This window comes from Globicephala melas, chromosome 5, assembly GCF_963455315.2.
Source record: "Globicephala melas chromosome 5, mGloMel1.2, whole genome shotgun sequence".
Lineage (NCBI taxonomy): Eukaryota > Metazoa > Chordata > Mammalia > Artiodactyla > Delphinidae > Globicephala > Globicephala melas.
The window spans coordinates 71,076,185-71,095,566 of NC_083318.1; the positions used below are offsets into that span (position 1 = coordinate 71,076,185).

General features: G+C 36.7%; 1 protein-coding gene across 5 annotated transcripts in view; it reads left to right on the forward strand.

Annotated features, from left to right (window-relative positions):
* Positions 1-19,382, forward strand: part of SLAIN2 (SLAIN motif family member 2) — a 119,867-nt gene that overhangs the window by 77,118 nt on the left and 23,367 nt on the right. For 3 of the 5 annotated variants that reach the window (XM_030880476.3, XM_030880474.3, XM_030880475.3), the window contains one exon: positions 1,054-3,673. In XM_030880476.3, the coding sequence (XP_030736336.1) occupies positions 1,054-1,120 (67 nt within the window). In that variant the 3' untranslated portion in view covers positions 1,121-3,673. Of the gene's footprint in view, positions 1-1,053; positions 3,674-5,435; positions 5,519-19,382 lie in introns of those variants that run through there. The other 2 variants (XR_009564000.2, XR_009564001.2) reach the window with 1 other exon arrangement.

Genomic DNA, 19,382 nt, shown 5'->3' on the forward strand with positions numbered 1-19,382 from the left:
TTCAATAAAGATACTAAAAGCGTAATAGAACCTAGAATGAGATTTAAGATAAAACTTCTAGCCATCAGGTCTGAGTATGTAATCCAGGAGGGTGGTTTTCAAACCTCACTACAATTCAGAATCTTCTGTGGAATTTATGTAAATATAGAGGCCTAAGTTTTACCCACAGAGAGTAGATCTGGTATGAAGCCCAAAATCTGTAGGTATGCTGTTTTTAAATTTGTTTGTTTAACCTTCAGGTGATTCTGAGCCTAGCCAGGTTTGGAACCATGTATCTGTAGTCTTCATCTACCTTTCAGAAATGTGCTTACCACTATCAGTAAACTTAGGTGTCAAATATAATTAAACTTGAAATATTTATTTGCATGAAAAAAGTGCTTTTGTGCTGTAAGCATTGAAACTGAATTACCCGTACCTCTTTTATTCTAAGATAACATATTACATTTCTGAATTCAATAGAGTATAACAGCTTTTTGCTACGTACTATGCTAAATAACATATCTGTACCTTATTTAGTTTTTACAATAGCTTTAAACATGTAGGTACTGTTATTATGCCTATTTTTCAGAGGAGAATATTAAAATTTAATGAGGTTAAGTAATTTACCTAAGACTTCAGCTAGTAAGACCTTCAGTTCTAAGTATGTCTGACTTCAGAGTCCTTTTAAGCACTGTCCCATTCTGCCTCTCTCATGATGGTGACACTACACCTCTAATATCACATTCATTAATTTGCCCCTCAAATAAATAAGTAAATAATAAGCTTGGTGATCCATTCAGTTGGAAAAGACAAGACAATCTTTTCTCTTACTCAAGTGGCTATGTTAACAAAAAAGAAGTTAGTGCAGTCACCTGATGCCCAGTGAAACTTGAAAGTTGTAGACATGTTGAGTGTGGGATGGTTGCGCTGATAGCTGTTTAGAGCTTTGATCTCAGCAGTGCCCTAGAACATTGGATCGTGATGCCACCTGCAAAGTAATTAATATATATGGAAGATAAAATGGTAATGTTCCATTAAAACTTGCAAATCACTTTATAAATTGCTTTATTTCAGATCCTTGCCAGCTCCTAAAACCTACAGTAGCATGAAAGATGACAGTTGGAAAGATGGCTGTTATTGACCAGCAAAGACAAGAATGCAGAGTCCACAGCTTCATGGATACCCCTTCACCAGGCTAAGAGACAACTTTTATATGCAGACTGTTCAGATAAGACTCTTGGGATTTATAAAATCCCAGCCCTCTCTGTCTTAATTAGCACAAACTGACAGAGATGATCAAGCAGCACTTTAATGACATTTAACATCAGATGTGTTTGGTAATCATACAATCACTCTCCACGGAATCACTTTTAGTTTTGTTTAATAGAAACTAGGTTGATTTTTTAATATTTGACAGAGGCCAATATCTGGGCAAAAAACTAATGGATGCCAAAGAGAAATGCCCATTTGTAAATGAGAGAGTACCTTTGTGCACAAGAAACTGGTGAATTCAAGCTATCCAAAACTTCACATTCAACCTAATTTACTGTATAAATAGTATCAATAAATATTTGTGTTAATGAGAAGTAATATTCTGACTACTTATCTAAAATGTTTCACTAGTGTTTCACTAGTTCTCCAGGAAACTAGATTGAGATGGCGGGGGGGCAGGGTGGGAAGAAACCTGGGCTAGAGATTTAAAACATGATACCTAAATTTGGAAGAATCCTATAAGTTATTTTTGCAGATTCATTAGAAAAATTATTTTGTTTAATCTTAAGTTTTGGGTGTAGCTCACATATCACCACCACACGTTAGTGTTACAGCATGCATCCATCATGTTGCATTGACACATCGGACTTCTGTGTGTTTGTTTTGATTGCCAAAAGGGCTTAATATCAGTTGTACAATCTTTCTAAACTTTATAGCTCCTGGCTCAGGAAAGATAGCCTTTGCTATTGAAGCCAACTTCTTCACATGCTGTCATCTGTTACAGAACTAAGAGTTCTTGTTTTTATTAACAGGTTTCCACGATGGGAAAGAGCAAGTAGTATGCGTGTTTATTCTTGATATAAATAACACCACCTCAGTGCTTACAACCTGGAACAAAACCATACAATAAAACCGGGGAGGGAAATCTATGCACTTACCTTACAAAATCTCTGGTAATGACAGTTGTATTGTTACTATTAATTGACACAGTAGCCTATTATGTGGTGGGAAATTATAGCCTACTGAATCCTACTTAAGTCGATCCACTTTAAACTAACTGTTTCAAAACATCCTTTGAAAATACTGCCCCTTTTAGATTCTGCCTGACATCAATTTTTTGCCTTTTTGGTAACAAATGAAACCTACTGCATATGACTCTAAGCTGTTAAACACCTGCTCTATGATGGCCCTTATGTATATCTTGGAAATCACTTATTTTGGTTTTTATTCGACTATTACCAGACTAAAACTTCTTCTTCAGCAGGCTTCTCATTTTTCATGGTGAAGTCTGTTTTTAAGTATTTAATTTGAACAGCTTTAAAATATTGGCAGCTGGGTCACTAAAGAATTTTAGATATTTGAACATAAGTTCATTTCCTATTAGTCAAACACATTCTGTAAGTTGGCAAAAGAAATTGAGAGAGAAATGGGAAGCTTATATTCAGGATAGCACTGAGGTTGATAGGTTGAGAGAATGATAAAACTTTTAAAACCAAGACCCCTGTTCTGCCATGATGGACCCCATGGTAGTCTTTATTAGCTTGACCAGTAGGGAGTCATTCAGTTAGCACAAACAGCTGGAGATTCAAAATGCCAGTGCTAATGTATTTTGGTGTTTCATGCAAGGAAGAAATTTTATCCATGGATTTGAGGGTGATGGGGATGGGTCAGGAAAGGATGGTGCCAGAATTCCACATGATGATGAACTTAAAAATGTTGCTTTTCAGAGGAAGATAAAGCATCTGTTTCGGGTAGAGGGGTATCGCATGTAAAAATCTAAGTAAGTAAAAGAAAGAACTAGCCACTGTCTCTTTTTGAAACCACATATACACAAAAGAAAATAGGTCTCAGTTTTCAGTGCAACATTGGAAAAAAAAATGCTGCAATCTACTAATTAAAAGGAATTTTAACCCTATTACAAAACACCCATTACATTTTTAAGTTAGATTATCAGTTTCAAAAGGAATATTCAGGTTATTTAACTTTGTTTTTAAATGGCTGCATCAGAAAAAAAATGTCTATTTTTTTTTAATTAAAATATTTCATCACTTGTTAAAAACATATTTGGATCTGAGTTGGGTAAAGTATTATTTTACCTGCTGTTCTACTACCACAGACTATTGGCTTTTAGTTTCCTAAAGAGAAAAATTGCCTATTTACTAGAAAGCCTTTGTGTATTGCCAATTTTTCTGTTTGGGAAAAAATCTAAGGATTCACTGTGGTTAGTCTTACAGATGAAGTGTGGATTTGATAAACTAGTGCCTATGATTTTAACTTATGTTTGATATATAGTAGTAAGGGTTTTATGAATGTTGATTATTTTTTGTGCCAACAGCCCAGAATTGTCACTTATATGTAAGCAGAAAGCTGTGAGCTCTGCTTCCAAAGTTATTTAATTTTCTCAGTGTTTGAATGTTATTTTTTGTAAGTGTGTTAATAAAAGTGTAAAGAATTGGAAAAAATATAAATATTCTTAACTCAAGCATTTGCTGGATCATTTTTCTACAAAACTTGTTTGTATAATATAAAACGCTCTCTGAAGGGTTGGCTTTTTTTGGTTTTCATACCCTGGAAATCACATTTTGTAATACTGGGGACCATTCATAATTGTCAGATACTTTTTAAAATTATTATCTCAGTACGTCACTTTTATAAAAAAGTTTTTCTGAAAGGAAATTAGATACATGTGTCCCCAGATGTTTGTATAACTCTAGAATGATCTAGACTATGTATATTTAACTTTTTATTGAATGTACAGGTGTCCATTTTTGACATTATGCATGGTCCTTTTAGATCACATGAAGTTTGATTTGCAAAAACATTTCTATAGCCGAACTTGTACGTGTGGTTGCCTCCTTAATAAACAACCTGACCATAATGTTTATTATTAAATTTATATTTGTTTTTTTAAGTGTTTTATTAATTTCTGGATATGGTAAGATCTGCCCCCTCTTCCCACCAGTTGCCTACAATTGGTAATAATAAGTAGCTCAGTTGATTTTTTTAAAAACACAAACCCAAATCATATTGCCCTCCAGACTTGATCTCTGTGAGGTTGGAATATATCATGTATTCTCTCTGCCCTAGTTATTTCATATGTGGATTATTTGGGGGTAAAATTTGTAGTTTACTCAAAATTGCTATTTTCCTGGAACTTTTTAACTTGCTGTGAATTGATATCTAGTTAGAAAAAGGTAGCATACGTAAAACAAGCAAAAAACTATTATATAAGAGTATCCAAGAGGGAAAGTTAATTACTTTTTCAAACCAAATATGAATATTTGTTTAGTTGATCATGTGCATCTTTCTCTTATGGATAAACAGAAAATATCAAGAATCGTACACTGTTTTATTAGTTCCCCGCATCCCTTTTGGAAGTTTTTACTGTCCTCCATGTTAAAATTAGTCTCACTAATGAGTCATAAGAAATGACACCTTCCTGCTTGAATTTTCTCCCAAGCCAACCTGAAAACTTTTAAGAACCATTTAAAATAAATGCCATTATACTTGTAAATTAATGAATGAAAAGTTTACTTAAACTTGTTATATACCCTGTGTAACAGGAAAATGTTTATGGTGGTTCTTGTGAATTATTTGCTGTATCAAAGTTTAGCTTTGAATTACAAAATAGAATAAGAATAAATGATAGTGAAACTAACTTGGAGGGAGGTAGTGAACAGCATGTTCACATGAGCATGAAGCCGAAGTTAGCAACCACTAACATATTTGAATGATCTAAATAAAAGTCTGAGTAGACTAAATGGCCCTCTGGTTACTAGTATGGAAATGGAACGGATTTCACTCATGGACCTTAGCTAATACAACTCAGTTAAAACTATTAACTGCATGCTAATTTCACAGCAATTCTTTACACTGGATAACTTTAATGTTTTCTCTTTAAAAAGAAGGGGAAAAGAGCTTATTTCTTCTGATTTTAAAAATAATAGACCCATTACTTTTTTACTTAACTGAAAATACTAAGAAATATAAAAGGGGAAATGATCACACATTTCACCTTGGGATCCTGCAATCCCACCTTCCAGAAGTAAATATTTAAGTGCTGACCTTAACATGGTTATAAAATGCAGGTATCTCCCATATTTCAAAGGTTCATTGTATGCCACTTTGCTTTTATGAAAGACGTATTAGTAGCTGTTTTCACTAATCAAAAGAAATCTGAAGAGTATTTTTGCTTTTATGGAAAAAGGGGAAAGCAAAAATAGCATTCAGTGTTTATTTTGCAGGGAGCAGTGTGCCCCCCACTGCGAAGTCCTTCATCAGGAACTACTCAGCATCTCAGCATCAAGCCACCATAGCTTGGAACTATGTGAGCATCTGTGCTTTATCTTGATTTATTTTGTGTATCTGTTAGTAAGATGTGTCCTCAGATAATTGCTTCTTCACTTTATGCCATTTCAGCTTAGGAAAGCTTTCATAGAAATGCTTCTACTTTCAGTAGCAGGAGAAAACTGTATTAAGTGGAAGGGTAAGAAGTCTTATGTTTAAGATGAGAAAATACTTTTCACTTACAATGCTGACATGAGTTTGCTTTTGAACAGAGGTGTATATTAACTGCCTACTGAAAGCATGACACATTTCTCAATTCCTGATTGTAGATATTCCTTGATTTAAAAAAATATATTGTTTGTATCTTTATAACATCAATTTGTTTCTGTTATGAAAAATTATTTTAGGAAAGTAGAGAAACAGTAAATTACAAAGAAGAAAAAGCACTAATTCCATAGGTAATCACTCACTTAAATTTAAGGATATTGTCTTTTTTCCCCCTAATGAAATTGGGATTATATTCATGATTGACATTGTAACTTTTTCTTAATTCTGAGGTCACTGAGGACTGCCATCATTTAGATTGGTTCTGCTCGGGGAGAAATAAGTTCCAGAAAGAGTATACAAATATTCCAAAACTTTACCAAATTTATATTCTCATATTCTTTATATAGTATCTTTTATTGACTCTTGAGCTTCCACCCTACCCCACCCCAGTCTACCAAGCCATGAATTGACAGTATTGGTTGAGTACAGCTCCCGTTTCAAAATAAAATACCTCTGAAGAAATAGGCACAACCAAATAAAGAATCAAGATAGTCTAGATTAGAGTTCTCAGACTTTAGAATCACCTAACAGACTGCTAAAATGCAGATTTCTGCACCCTACCGCAAGCATTCCTGTTTAAAAATAGAACGCTGGTCCCAAGAACAAAACTTCTAGGAATAGGATTCCCCAGCACAGGTCAGGTGCCCATTACTGGGCTAATTGACTATGGCAGGTGATTGGGGTTAAGTAAAAACCTCGTAGCAAAAACCAGGTAGCTCTTGTGAAAACCATATGGAGAGAATGAGGGAAGACCGTTTTCCCTGAAAGTGGTGCTATCCCCAGTAAGTAGGCCTAGTCTTGAGCAAACAAAACAGTAGGTACTTACACAAATGTCTCAGTGTATATCGTATAGAATGGTTATTTCATGTCAATGGTCATGTTTTCCTGGAGAAAACATTTGTAGTGAGAGGGAAGGTTCCGATAGTATTTTTGAGCTGTTGGCTCAAATTGTTCATGCAGCCTAGTATCATTCCTGCCTTGAATTCCACAAAGCACCTCAGTATCCTTATTATAAGTTCCCGTTAATACAAAGGTTGATTTAAGCTAAGATTCTGGCATCTGCCACCAGAAGGAAGTTAATTTTTTTAACTTTTTAAGTGTTTTTTAAATTGATATATAAAATATGTACAGAAAAATGTACAAAACAAATGTTCAGCTGAATGAATTAGTGAGTAACTATAATACATGTGTAACCACCATGTAGGCAAGAATTAGACTATTAAGAGCACCCCAAAAATACTCCCCTAATGCCATCTGCCAATCACTACTTCCTTCTTCCCCTTCAAAGATAGCAGGTATCCTGACTTTCAACATTATAATTTAGTTTTGCCTATTTTTGAACTTTATCTAAATGTAACCAGATACTTTGTAATTTTTTTCTGCCTATCATTTTGATTAAAGGCTAAAAGTGGTGTTTCTGTCAGACTTGGCAGTAAACAACAAAGATAATGTGAGATTCACCTATGTTTCTGATGTCACTGTAGTGTGTTCATTCTCCTTGCCATATTATATGCCATTTTATAAATATATTACAATTTATCCATTCTAATGTTGAAGGACAATTAGGTTGTTTCCAGTTTAGGTCTCTTGAAAATAATGCAGATTTTGACTTCAGGGATAACCAAGATGGAGTAAGCCCTCAAAAGCCCTTCTCTCCCCCTTACAACTAAAAATTTTGGACAAAATGCAAAAGACACCTACCTGAGGACACTGAAAAGTAAACAAAAGCAGGTGGATTGGGAGGAGAGTCAAACCTGGAGAAGAGACCCATACAGGGATGAGTTTTCCATTTTTTTCCTCTTTTATCTTAGCCCTGAGCTCAGAGAGGGCACCCAACAGAGCTGTCATAAGGACTCCTCTGGTAGTTTGAACCAGAGGAAATTCTGAGGGAAAACCTATGAAAGGAAAATCCCAAAAAATGAGAAAAAAAAAAATAGCTCTTGGAAGCTAGGGCATGTTGGGGGCTTTTATTTTTGCTTTTCTTTCATGATTTGTCACTGGTGAGCACCCCAGTTAAGCCCTGGTAGCAAACAGTGCCAACAGTTAAAATTGATGGGAAGCCTGTTTTTCTGACAGAGGAAATGGGAAAAGAACCTCTGCAGTTTGAAGAATGTGAAGATAATCCCCATTTTTCTCTACTCTCTTTGTCCTGAAGGTAAACTGAGTTGTGGCAACTGCACAGTAATAGTGATCGAGCTAAAATTCTGAGAGAACCCTTATATCTGGTCAGAGGACAGGGCAGAGGTGCCCTTTGGGGCAAGGGGGGAACTGATGAGAGAGCTGGAGAAAGCGGTCCTTTATGTTTTGATTAGTGCAAGCACCAGGCTTACGCCTGAGCTACACATACTCAGACCCAAAGCAGCACAGCAAAGCCTTTGAGAACTGAACTAATTTAAACCACTGAACATGACACAGCCTAACTGTGTCTGTCATGCACTGAGCAGTGCATGTGTGAGGTAGATCCAACATAGAATAACAAAGCCTTTGTAAACTAAACTGACATTGGAACCAAGCCCACAGAAGATGGAACAGAAGTTGCATTCTGAACCTATCTAGGTTGACTGTTTAAACAAACAAAAATCAACATTGTCCAGAACATTTTAATGGGACCTAGAGTCTAAAGTATAATATTCAAAATGTCTAACATATAATCTGAAATTACTCAGCCTGTAAAGAACCAAGGAAATGAGATCATTCCTCAAGAAGTACGACAACAAATGTCAACACCAATATGGTCCAGATGTTAGAATTATCAAACTTTAAGGCAGCCATTATAACTATAACATGAGACAAATGAAAACACTCTTGAGATGAATGGAACTATAGAAGTTCTCAACAAAGTAGAAATTTTTTTTTCAAAAAAATTTTAGACTGAAAAGGTAGCTGAAATTTAAAAAATTTGCTAGATGGATCCAATAGCTAACTGAAGATGACAGAAGAGTCAGTGATATTGAAGGGAGATCAATAGAATTTATTAAACCTAGATAACAGAGTAACAAAAGATTGAAAAAATGAGCAGAGCCTCAGGAACCAGAGGACCAATATCAAAAGGCGTAACATTGGTTTCACTGGAGTCTAGTAGTAAACTAGCTCTCAAAAAAAGTCATTTGTAATGCTTTCCAATGTCCAGGTAAATATTCCCACCATGGCCATTTTCAAGCTATCAACATGATGTCATTGAACATAGTATTGGGAAGAGTTGTGCAAAATCAGCTTGTGAGTTGGTACAAGCTGGCTCTAGCACAGCAATGTTGGGATCCCAGAAAAGGAGGAGAAAGAGCTAGGTATGGGACAATTATTTGAAGAAGTAATGGATAAAACTTGCCAAATTTGATGAAAGACATAAATTTACAGATTCAGAAATCTCAGTGAACTGAACCTACCTGGGTTGATAACAGGATAAACTGAAAGAAAACCACACCAAGACACATCATAATTAAACTGCTTAACTCAAAAAGGAAAAACTCAAAAGAAATACACACAGACACACATCATAATTAAAGTGCAGACAACCAGAGATAAAGAAAAAAATCTTGAAAGCAGCTAGATTAAAACACTTTATGGGGACTTCCCTGGTGGGGCAGTGGTTAAGAATCTGCCTGTCAATGCAAGGGACACAGGTTCGATCCCTGGTCCGGGAAGATCCCACATGCTGCAGAGCAACTAAGCCCATGCACCGCAACTACTGAGCCTGTGCTCTAGAGCCCGTGTGCCACAACTGCTGAGCCCATGCACCGCAACTACCGAAGCCTGTGTGCTCTAGGGCCTGCATGCTGCAACTGGTGAGCCTGCGTGCTGCAACTACTGAAGCCCCTGTGCCTAGAGCCCGTGCTCCACAACAAGAGAAGCCACCACAATGAGAAACCCGCACACCACAATGAAGAGTAGCCCCCGCTCGCCTCAACTAGAGAAAGCCCGCATACAGCAACAGAGACCCAACACAGTGCAAAGAAAAAACCACTTTATGTATCGTGGAACAACTTTTTTTTTTTTTTTTTTTTTTTGCCGTACACAGGCCTCTCACCACCGCGGCCTCTCCCGTTGCGGAGCGCAGGCTCCGGACGCGCAGGCTCAGCGACCATGGCTCACGGGCGCAGCCGCTCTGCGGCATGTGGGATCCTCCCGGACCGGGGCACGAACCCACGTCCCCTGCATCGGCAGGTGGACTCCCAACCACTGCGCCACCAGGGAAGCCCGTGGAACAACAATTTAAATGATCACAGATTTCTTGTCAGAAACTCTGAAGGCCAGAAAATACTGAAAAAGGTCTTTAAAGTGCTGAAAAAAAGAATAATCCACTCAATTTTCTATCCATTGAAAATTTTCTGCAGTAATCAAAGCAAAATAAAGACATTTTCAGGTGAGGGCAAACTAAGAATTTATTGTCTGCAGACTTAAATAAAATGATGGCGTATGAGGGAAACTTAGAACTGCAAGAATGAAGGGAAACCAGCATAAATGTTAATTATGTGGTTAAAAATAAAAGGAAAATTTTCTGAGTTCTTTAAAATATGTATGACTGTTGAAAGCAAAAACTATAACTTTGTCAAAAGAAGTTTTCAGTGCATTTAGCAATAATGCATATGACAACTATAAGAATAGTAAAGAGACCTGTATAGTTGTAAGGCTTCTATATTTTACAAAATACTAACTCTAAATAGACTGTGAAAGGTCAGGTGTATATATCGTAATCTCTAGAATATGTATATTGCAATTGCAATTAAGAGAGAGAAAATAGATGTTATAATTTAAGTTCACATAATCTAAAAGAAGGCAGGAAAGGTGGAATAGAAGAACAAAAACAGGACAAACAGAAAACAAATATTAAAATGGAAGACTTAAATCCATCCATACCAATAATTATGTTAACTGTAAATGATTTAAGCACACCAAATTAGATTGTCAGATTGCATAAAAAGACTCAGCTATATGCTTTATAACTATATGTTTTATATAAATATGAACGTGTAGGTTAAAAATACAAAGATGAAGAATGACGTACAATGCAAACATCAATCAAAAGAAAGCTAGAGTGACTGCATTTGTCGAAGTAGACTTCTGAACAGGGAAGATTAGCCAGGAATAAAAAAGGGAAATTACATAATGATGAAAGGTCAATTCACCAAGAAGCTGTAACAGTCCTAAAAATGTATGCACCTAAAAATCTTCAAATTCATGAGGCAAAAACTGATGGAGCTGAAAGAGGAAATAGACAATATTAGGATTTGGAAGACTTGAACAACACTATCAAGCAACTTGGTTGAATTGACATTTAAAGAATACTCAATCCAATAATAGCATAATACATATTTTTTTAAGTACAAATGGAATAGTAACCAAAATATATGCTGGATTATAGAAAACAAAAAGAACAACTTTTTAACACATTTTATTCTCTGAAACAGAAATAGGGGCTTCCCTGGTGGCGCAGTGGTTAAGAATCTGCCTGCCAATGCAGGGGACATGGGTTCAAGCCCTGGTCCGGGAAGATCCCACATGCCACGGAGCAACTAAGCCCGTGAACACCACAACTACTGAGCCTGCACGCCAGAGCCTGCGAGCCACAACTCCTGAAGCCTGGCGCCTAGAGCCTGTGCTCTGCAGCAAGAGAAGCCACTGCAATGAGAAGCCCACACACCACAACGAAGAGTAACCCCCTGCTCACAACAACTAGAGAAAGCCCGTGTACAGAATCAAAGACCCAACGCAGCCAAAAATAAATGATAATAAAATAAAATTTAAAAATAAAAAACAAATAGATTACAGTAAGATTGATAACTGGAAAATACAACTTTCTGGAAATTTTATATAAAACATATTTAAATAACCACACATCAAAGACAAAGTCACAAGAGAAATTAGGAAATATTTTGAGTTGAATGAAAATGAAGGTACAAAACATTGATATTTGGGGAAAGCAGCTAAAGTAACTTGAAGGAAATTTACAGTATTAAATGCTTATATTATGTAAAAATGTGGTTGGCAGAATAATAGCTCGCCAACAATATTCACATCCTAATCCCTAGAACCTATGAGTGTGTTAGATTTCATGGCAAAGGAGCATTGAGTTGTAGATGGAATTCAGGTTAATCTGCTGACTTTGAGATGGGGAGACTGTCCAGGTGTGTTCAGTGCAAGCAGTGTTGTTCCTCAACAATTGAGGAAATCAGTGGAGTCAAAGTACTGCTGCTATGAACTTCCTTGTACATGTGCATGCATTTCTACTAGATATATGTATATAAGTGGAATTTCTGGATAAAATGATGTGCAGCTGTTTTCCACAGTGGTGTGCCAGCTCCCATTCCTACCTGCAGTACTCCACATCTTTGCCAATGTTTGGTATTGACAGTCTGTAGTCATTCAGAGTGTGTTGTGATATCTTTGTGGGTTAAATTTTCATTTGTTTGATAATTTATGTGGTTGAGTACTTTTCCATATGATCATTGATCATTTAGATATCCTCTTGTGAAGTTGGTTCAAATAGCTTGCCTGATTTTCTGAGTTTTCTTTCTTTCTCTTACTGATTAGTGGGAGTTCTATATGTATCCTGGATAAGTACATTTAGATAGTTTTCAGTAAAGTTTTTCATGATTCTTTTTAATGAATATATAATCAGAAGTGATGTCCCTTTCATTTCCTGTATTGATATTTGGGGATTCTTGCATTCTCCCTGTCCTTCTCCCACCTCTCCTCCCTTATCAGTTTCACCAAGAGTTTCTCAATTTTTTAATTGCAGCAATTAATTTGATGTATCCCAGGACCCAGTCCTTGGTCAACTTCTCTCTCTGTACTCACTCAATGGTTCATAGCTTAGAAATCATCTATTATATGTCTGGAATTCAGACCCATCTCCTGCACTCCAGATTTACACACCCATCTGCTGATTCAGTATCTTCACTTGGATATCCAACAGAAGTCTCAGGGTGTACATATGCAAAACAAACTTCTGATCTTGCAAACCTTCTGCATCCATCTTGGCTGATGGCAACAGGCTGAAAACTTTGGAGTCATTCTTGATAACTCCTCGGTCTCTCTGTCTCTGTCTGTCTGTCTCTCTCTCACACACACACACGATATAAGTTTCACAGGAGCAGAGATCGTTGATTTGTTTATCATTGTACCTCAAGTGCCTAGAACAGTGCCTAGCACATTGTAGGCACTTAAATATTGAATGAAAGCATTGTTGGTGAGAATCTCTTGAGAGAGCAATTTGTAACACTTAACAAAATTTACAATGTAGATCCAGTGATTTCCAAGAATTTGTATTACACCTGTATGTGTGCTTGTATAGATGTGAATATAGAACATTTATTATAGTGTTATTTGTGGCAAAGGCTGAACTTAAATGACAATCAGTAGGACACTGGATAAATTATGATACATTATTCACTGAAGTATCATGTAGCCATAAGGAAGATCAAGATACAATAATTCTCTATAATGCTGTGGAATGATACCAAAGATACAGTGTTAAAAGTGAAAACAAAGTGCCAAACAGTGCCATTTGTGGAGTAAAAAGATTTGTGTGTAATATTTGCTTAACAGCGACTGTCTCTAGAGGAAAGCAAAAGAAACTGGTGACTGACCTGTGGAGAGGGGAACTGGGGACTAGATTAATAGTAGTAAAAATACTTATTTTACCAGCATACTTTTTTGTACTTTTGAATTCTTTACCATGTGCATATGTACACCTACTGGTTTTTCAAAAAGTAAGAGAAATGTAGCTCTCCTTCTAACTTCCCCACCCCTCCTAAAAAAACTAAAATTTTGACTTTAGTTTAACGAGTAGAATCTGGTTTGTGGGAGATGCTCTTCTTTGTCTTAGCCGCCTTATTTATGTCATCTTAAGTTTATATATTTGGGCCACAAAAGGCATTTTCATAAATTTTACTTTAATGTTATGCTTTGGGCTTTATCCAGAATTTTATGAAGAACAGCCACAAAAGCTGATTCTCTCTGGCGTAAAATTACCAGGAGCATTGCTCATTATATGGCTTAACATTCCCCTATATGAGGGCCCATGTGAGAACTTTAGTCTAGAATGCAGTACCTGGAAAATCATAGTCTCTCTTGAGGAACTGAGGGTGCCCCCCCCCCCTTGATTACAAGACCTTTGTGCTTTTTCATGTTTGCAGTTTTCTCCCTGTTGCCAGAAAGAGTAGATGTATAAATGATGCTTAATTGTAGTAACTGAATTTATTTCTTTATAGCATACCTTGGTCCAAAAAAATATAAGGTGGTTTACATAAATACAAGAAGAAGTTTTTTTTTTGTTTTATTTTTTGTTTTTTTGCGGTACGTGGGCCTCTCACTGCTGTGGCCTCTCCCGTCGCGGAGCACAGGCTCCGGACGCGCAGGCCCAACAGCCACGGCTCACGGGCCCAGCCGCTCAACGGCACACGGGATCCTCCCGGACAGGGGCACGAACCCACATCCCCTGCACCGGCAGGCGGACCCCCAACCACCGCACCACCAGGGAAGCCCAAGAAGAAGTTTTTATTAGAAAGGAAAATATCATGAAGCTGAAGAAAATAGGAGAAACCTCATGTGGCATATTTGCTTCCTTTTCCTTTTCAGAGCACTGATTGTATTTTTATTTTATAATACAACTATTCTCTTAGAAGTAAGGTGAACATAAGTGAAGAATCCATATTTATATTTTTAACCTAAATGTTAAAATTTTCCACCTATTTTCATTCTTCAGCAAGCCAGGAAGTCTTCTGTAGATTTAACTTATTCTGCACAGCCCTAAGCTGTGGACTGAGAAATTATGAAATTATATTTATATAATTATATAATATAATTATATGAAGTTATACTATTGCTTTATAGTAAATAAAGGAGACTCTGACTACTAAATAAGTGTAAGCAAAATCTGTTAAAGTCCCTTACAAAAAGTTTTGCTATAGGAGTTTCTTTGTCTTGATTCCTTTAAAATAACATGGAAGTTTTAGTTAGAAAACTTGATTTTCTATGGTAGACATCCTTCTTTTAATATACACTTTTAGAAAGTTGCAGGGGAGAGGGAAAGTTATATTTGAGAATTGGTAACTTGGCCAGCAGCTACTTAGAGTGTTTACACTTCATCTTTTAGATAAAAGGAAATACCTATAGGTTATTCCCATGTAGATGATACCAAACCAGGCAGACTTACAAATAACTAGAAAGAGTTCTTTTTAACACTGTCTCTTTTATTTATCTATTTTTTAAATTTAGATATAATTGGCATATAGCATTATATTCATTTCAGGTGTACAACATAATGATTTGTTATTTGTGTATATTGCAAAATGACCACCACAATAACTCTAGTTAATATCCATCACTATACCTAGTTACAAAATTTTTTTTTCTTGTGAAGAAAACTTTTAAGATCTACTCTCTTAGCAACTTTCAAATAGACAATACAGCATTATTAACTGTAGTCCCCATGTTGTACATTATATCCCTATGACTTATTTATTTTATAGCTGGGAGTTTCCACTTTTTAACCCCTTTCAGCCACTTCACCCACTTCCCACACCCCCTCCCAATTCCCCTCCCCACCTCTGGTAACCAGCAGTCTGTTCTCTATCCATGAACTCGGTTGTTTGTATTTTGGATTTGTTTTGTTTTGTTTTAAATTCTATATATAAGTGAGATCATACAATATTTGTTTTTCTCTGGCTGACTTATTTCACTTAGCATAATGCCCTCAAGGTCCATCCATGCTATTTCAAGTGGCAAGATTGCCTCCCTTTTTTATGGCTGAATAATATTCCAGAGTGTGTGTGTGTGTGTGTGTGTGTGTGTGTGTGTGTGTGTGTGTGTGTGTGTGTATGCCATATTTTCTTTATCCATTTATCTGTTGATGGACACTTAGGTAGCTTTCATAGCTTGGCTATTGTAAATAATGCTGCAGTGAACATGAGGGTGCATATATCTTTTCAAGTTAGTGTTTTTGTTTCCTTCAGATAAATACCCAGAAGTGGAATTGCTGGATCATATGGTAATTCTATTTTTAGTTTTTTGAGGAACCTCCATAGTGTTTTCCATAGTGGCTGCACCAATTTATATTCCCATTAACAATGCAAAGTTTCCCTCCACATCCTTGCCAACGCTTATTATTTCTAGTCTTTTTGATAATAGCCATTCTAACAGGTGGGAAGTGATAGGTCATTGTGGATCTGATTTGCATTTCCGTATTGATTAGTGATTTTGAGCATCTTTTCATGTACCTATTGCCCATCTTTAGGAAAATGTCTATTCAGATCCTCTGTCTTTGGAAAAATGTCTTTCAGATCTGCTGCCCATTTTTAAATAGAATTGTTTGGGTTTTTTGCTATTGAGTTTTACGAGTTCTTTATATATTTTGGATATTAACCCCTTATCATATATGATTTGCAAATATTTTCTCCCATTTGGTAGGTTAACTTTTCATTTTGTTGATGGTTTCCTTTGCTGTGCAGAAGCTTTTTGGTTTGATGTAGTCTCACTTGTTTATTTTTGCTTCTGTTGCCTTTGCTTTTGGTGTCAAATCCAAAAAATTCATCACTAAGAGTGATGTCAAGGAACTTGTGGCCTATGTTTTCTTTCTTTCTTTTTTTAAAAATTTTATTTATTTATTTGGCTGCATCGGGTCTTAGTTGTGGCATGTGGGATCTTTTGTTGCAGTGTGCGGGCTTCTCTCTAGTTGTGGCACAGCCTCCAGAGCATGCGGGCTCAGTAGTTGCGGCGCACGAGCTCTCTAGTTGTGGCACACGGGCTCCAGAGTGCGAGGGCTCAGTAGTTGTGATGCATGGGCTTAGTTGCCCTGTGGCATGTGGGATCTTAGTTCCCCAACCGGGGATTGAACCTGTGTCCCCTGCACTGGAAGGCAAATTCTTAACCACTGGACCACCAGGGAAGTCCCCTATGTTTTCCTATTATAGGAGTGTTAATTGTTTCAGGTCATGTTCAAATCTTTGACCCATTTTGAGTTAATTTTTATGTATGGTGTAAGATAGTGGTCCAGTTTCATTCTTTTGCATGTGACTGTCCAGTTTTTCCAACACCATTTATTGAAGAGACTGTCCTTTCCCCACTGTATATTTTTGGCTCCTTTGTTATAAATTAATTGACCATATATGTGTGGGTTTTTTTCAGGGCTTTCTATTCTGTTCCATTGATTTATATGCCTGTTTTTAATGCCCATACTATACTCTCTTGATTACTATGGTTTTGTAATATAGTTTGAAACCAGGGGGTATGATGCCTCCAGTTTTTTTCTTCTTTCTCAAGATTGCTGTGGCTACTTGGGGTCTTTTATGGTTCCATACGAATTTTAGGATTGTTCTATTTATGTGAAAAATGCCATTGGAATTTTGATAGGAATTGCATTGAATCTGCAGATTGCTTTTGGTAGTATGGACATTTTAACAATATCAATTCTTCCAATCCATGAGCATGGAGTATCTTTCCATTTATTTGTGTCGTCTTCAACTTTTTTCATCAATGTTGATGATGTGATGTGATGCTGATTATAATGTGAATATTGCTTAATGATTTAAGTTCATCAGTAAAATCAATGACTATATTCTGTGTTTGGTAGATTTGTTTCTTCTCTGGCTACCAGTTGTCAATCCTACTGCCAGAAAGCCAGTGTTGAAGCCACCCTTACAAAGATGCTGTCTTTGTTCCTGTGGACCCAAATCACATCATCCTAATTATTAGAATTACATATAAGAATAGCCAGTAAGTTCTAAGTCCTTGACTATGTCTATTTCTGCATGGATGCCAAGTTTCTGTTTCTCTTTCTTTGGGACAGTTATTTCACAAGTCTCCCTTGACATGCTTTTTGATTTTTCACTATGTTCAAATGTTTGAATAGCCAGAAATCTGATATCCAGTCATTGGGGGTGGGGAAAGGGAAAAGTGCTGCTAACTGTAATGCTCATCAAGACTAGGGAAGTAGACAGCACAGGAGTTGAATGCCTTACCTTTTATATTCATTAATCCTGATTCTGTTATATTATAATGAATATAAAAAATGTAAGCCCACAGAAAACTGCTCATTTAGTCCTTGATTACCTATTAGGAGGCGTGATACTGGGCGCCGCAGAGGATACCAGCCCGCCAATCCTGCTCGCTTTTACACGAACCCCCGACCAGGTCTGCAGCTCCCTCTCTCTTCAAGGACATTTTGTTGTTGAGGTTGTTTGACATTTTTGTTAGTAGTTGACTGTGCCTTCTCTTTCTGTGGGTGATATTTAAACTATGATGTTTATTATTTCCAAAAAAAACTTTTTTAGGACGATTTGTTCTGTATTAGTACTAAGTTGGAAAGTCAAGGTGCTGTTTTCTATTCTAAACACTAGGGGGAGATCTTGTTTTCTCTTGGAGTGGTGGTTTTTTGTTTTTTGTTTTTTGTTTTCTTTTCCACTCCCTCTCCACCAGCCCTACCCCCACCCCCCAAAAAAAAACTCTTGGAGCGTTTTAAATACCAACTCACAGTCAGCTAGCTCTGAATTCAGTTTATTTTCAGTACAAGTGAATGTGTGCGATTTTCATCTGTATAAAAATAAAATGAAGATACATGATGACTAAATGCAATGTGTTATCTTGGGTGATATCCTGGAAGAGAAAAGGACATAACGCAAAAACTAAGGAAATCTGAATAAAGTATTGACTTTAGTTATTAATAATGTATCAATATTGGTTCATTAATTGTGACAAATATACCATACTAATGTAAGATGTTAACAATAGAAGAAAATGGGCATAAGGTATGTGGGAACTTAGTATTTTTATAACTGTTCTGTAAGTCTAAACTGTTCCAAAATAAGTTTATTTTTAAAATACATTTTAGAAAGTGAGACAAGAACCTAATTTCCCTTCTTTTTCTTTTTGGAACCATGGAAAATATTTTAAAAACAATATATTTGCAGAACAAGTTGAATATGGGAAAGAGGGACTTTGTTAAATGAGCCATAAATATATGAAGATGTAATTAAATGGGATTAGATACATTTAAAGAAACCTAACGAAAGTCTGCTAAGTTTTCTTGAGGAGCTATCAGAGGGTTCCTCTCTAATATGTGTTGTTACATGGCAATCATCTAACAAGAATTCCTGTCAACCCTAGTCAGAGCTCTCTCATGTTCTCTAAGTTTCTACTTCTCATAGAAAATCATACATTTCTCTTCTCTCTCTCAAACTCCAAACCTGTGTCCCTGGACTCACGGCTCCTTGCCCTCCCTCCGGCCTTCTCCTTATTCCCTCCTCAAGGACCCATTTGTTCCTCTGTTGAGATGGTGCACTTCTTATATAAAGTTTCAGATTCCTTCCCTGTGGTGGGAGGGCTTGGGGGTCTGTGGTGGTCAGTAGAGTGTCTTTCAGCATTCTCATCCTTCTCTTCCACCTGGACATAAGGTAGAGTTGCCTGTCCCTGCCTGTTCCTTGCTTTAGCCAATGGAACATGAGCAGAAATGACATGTTATTTTTGGACAGAAGTCTTTCAGAGCTGGTATGTAACTCCCACTTTGCTTTCCCCTACCACAGAAAACACTGTCATTCCAGGTGCTGGAGACTCCCTCCACTTGCATGCTTAAGTGTGGACCC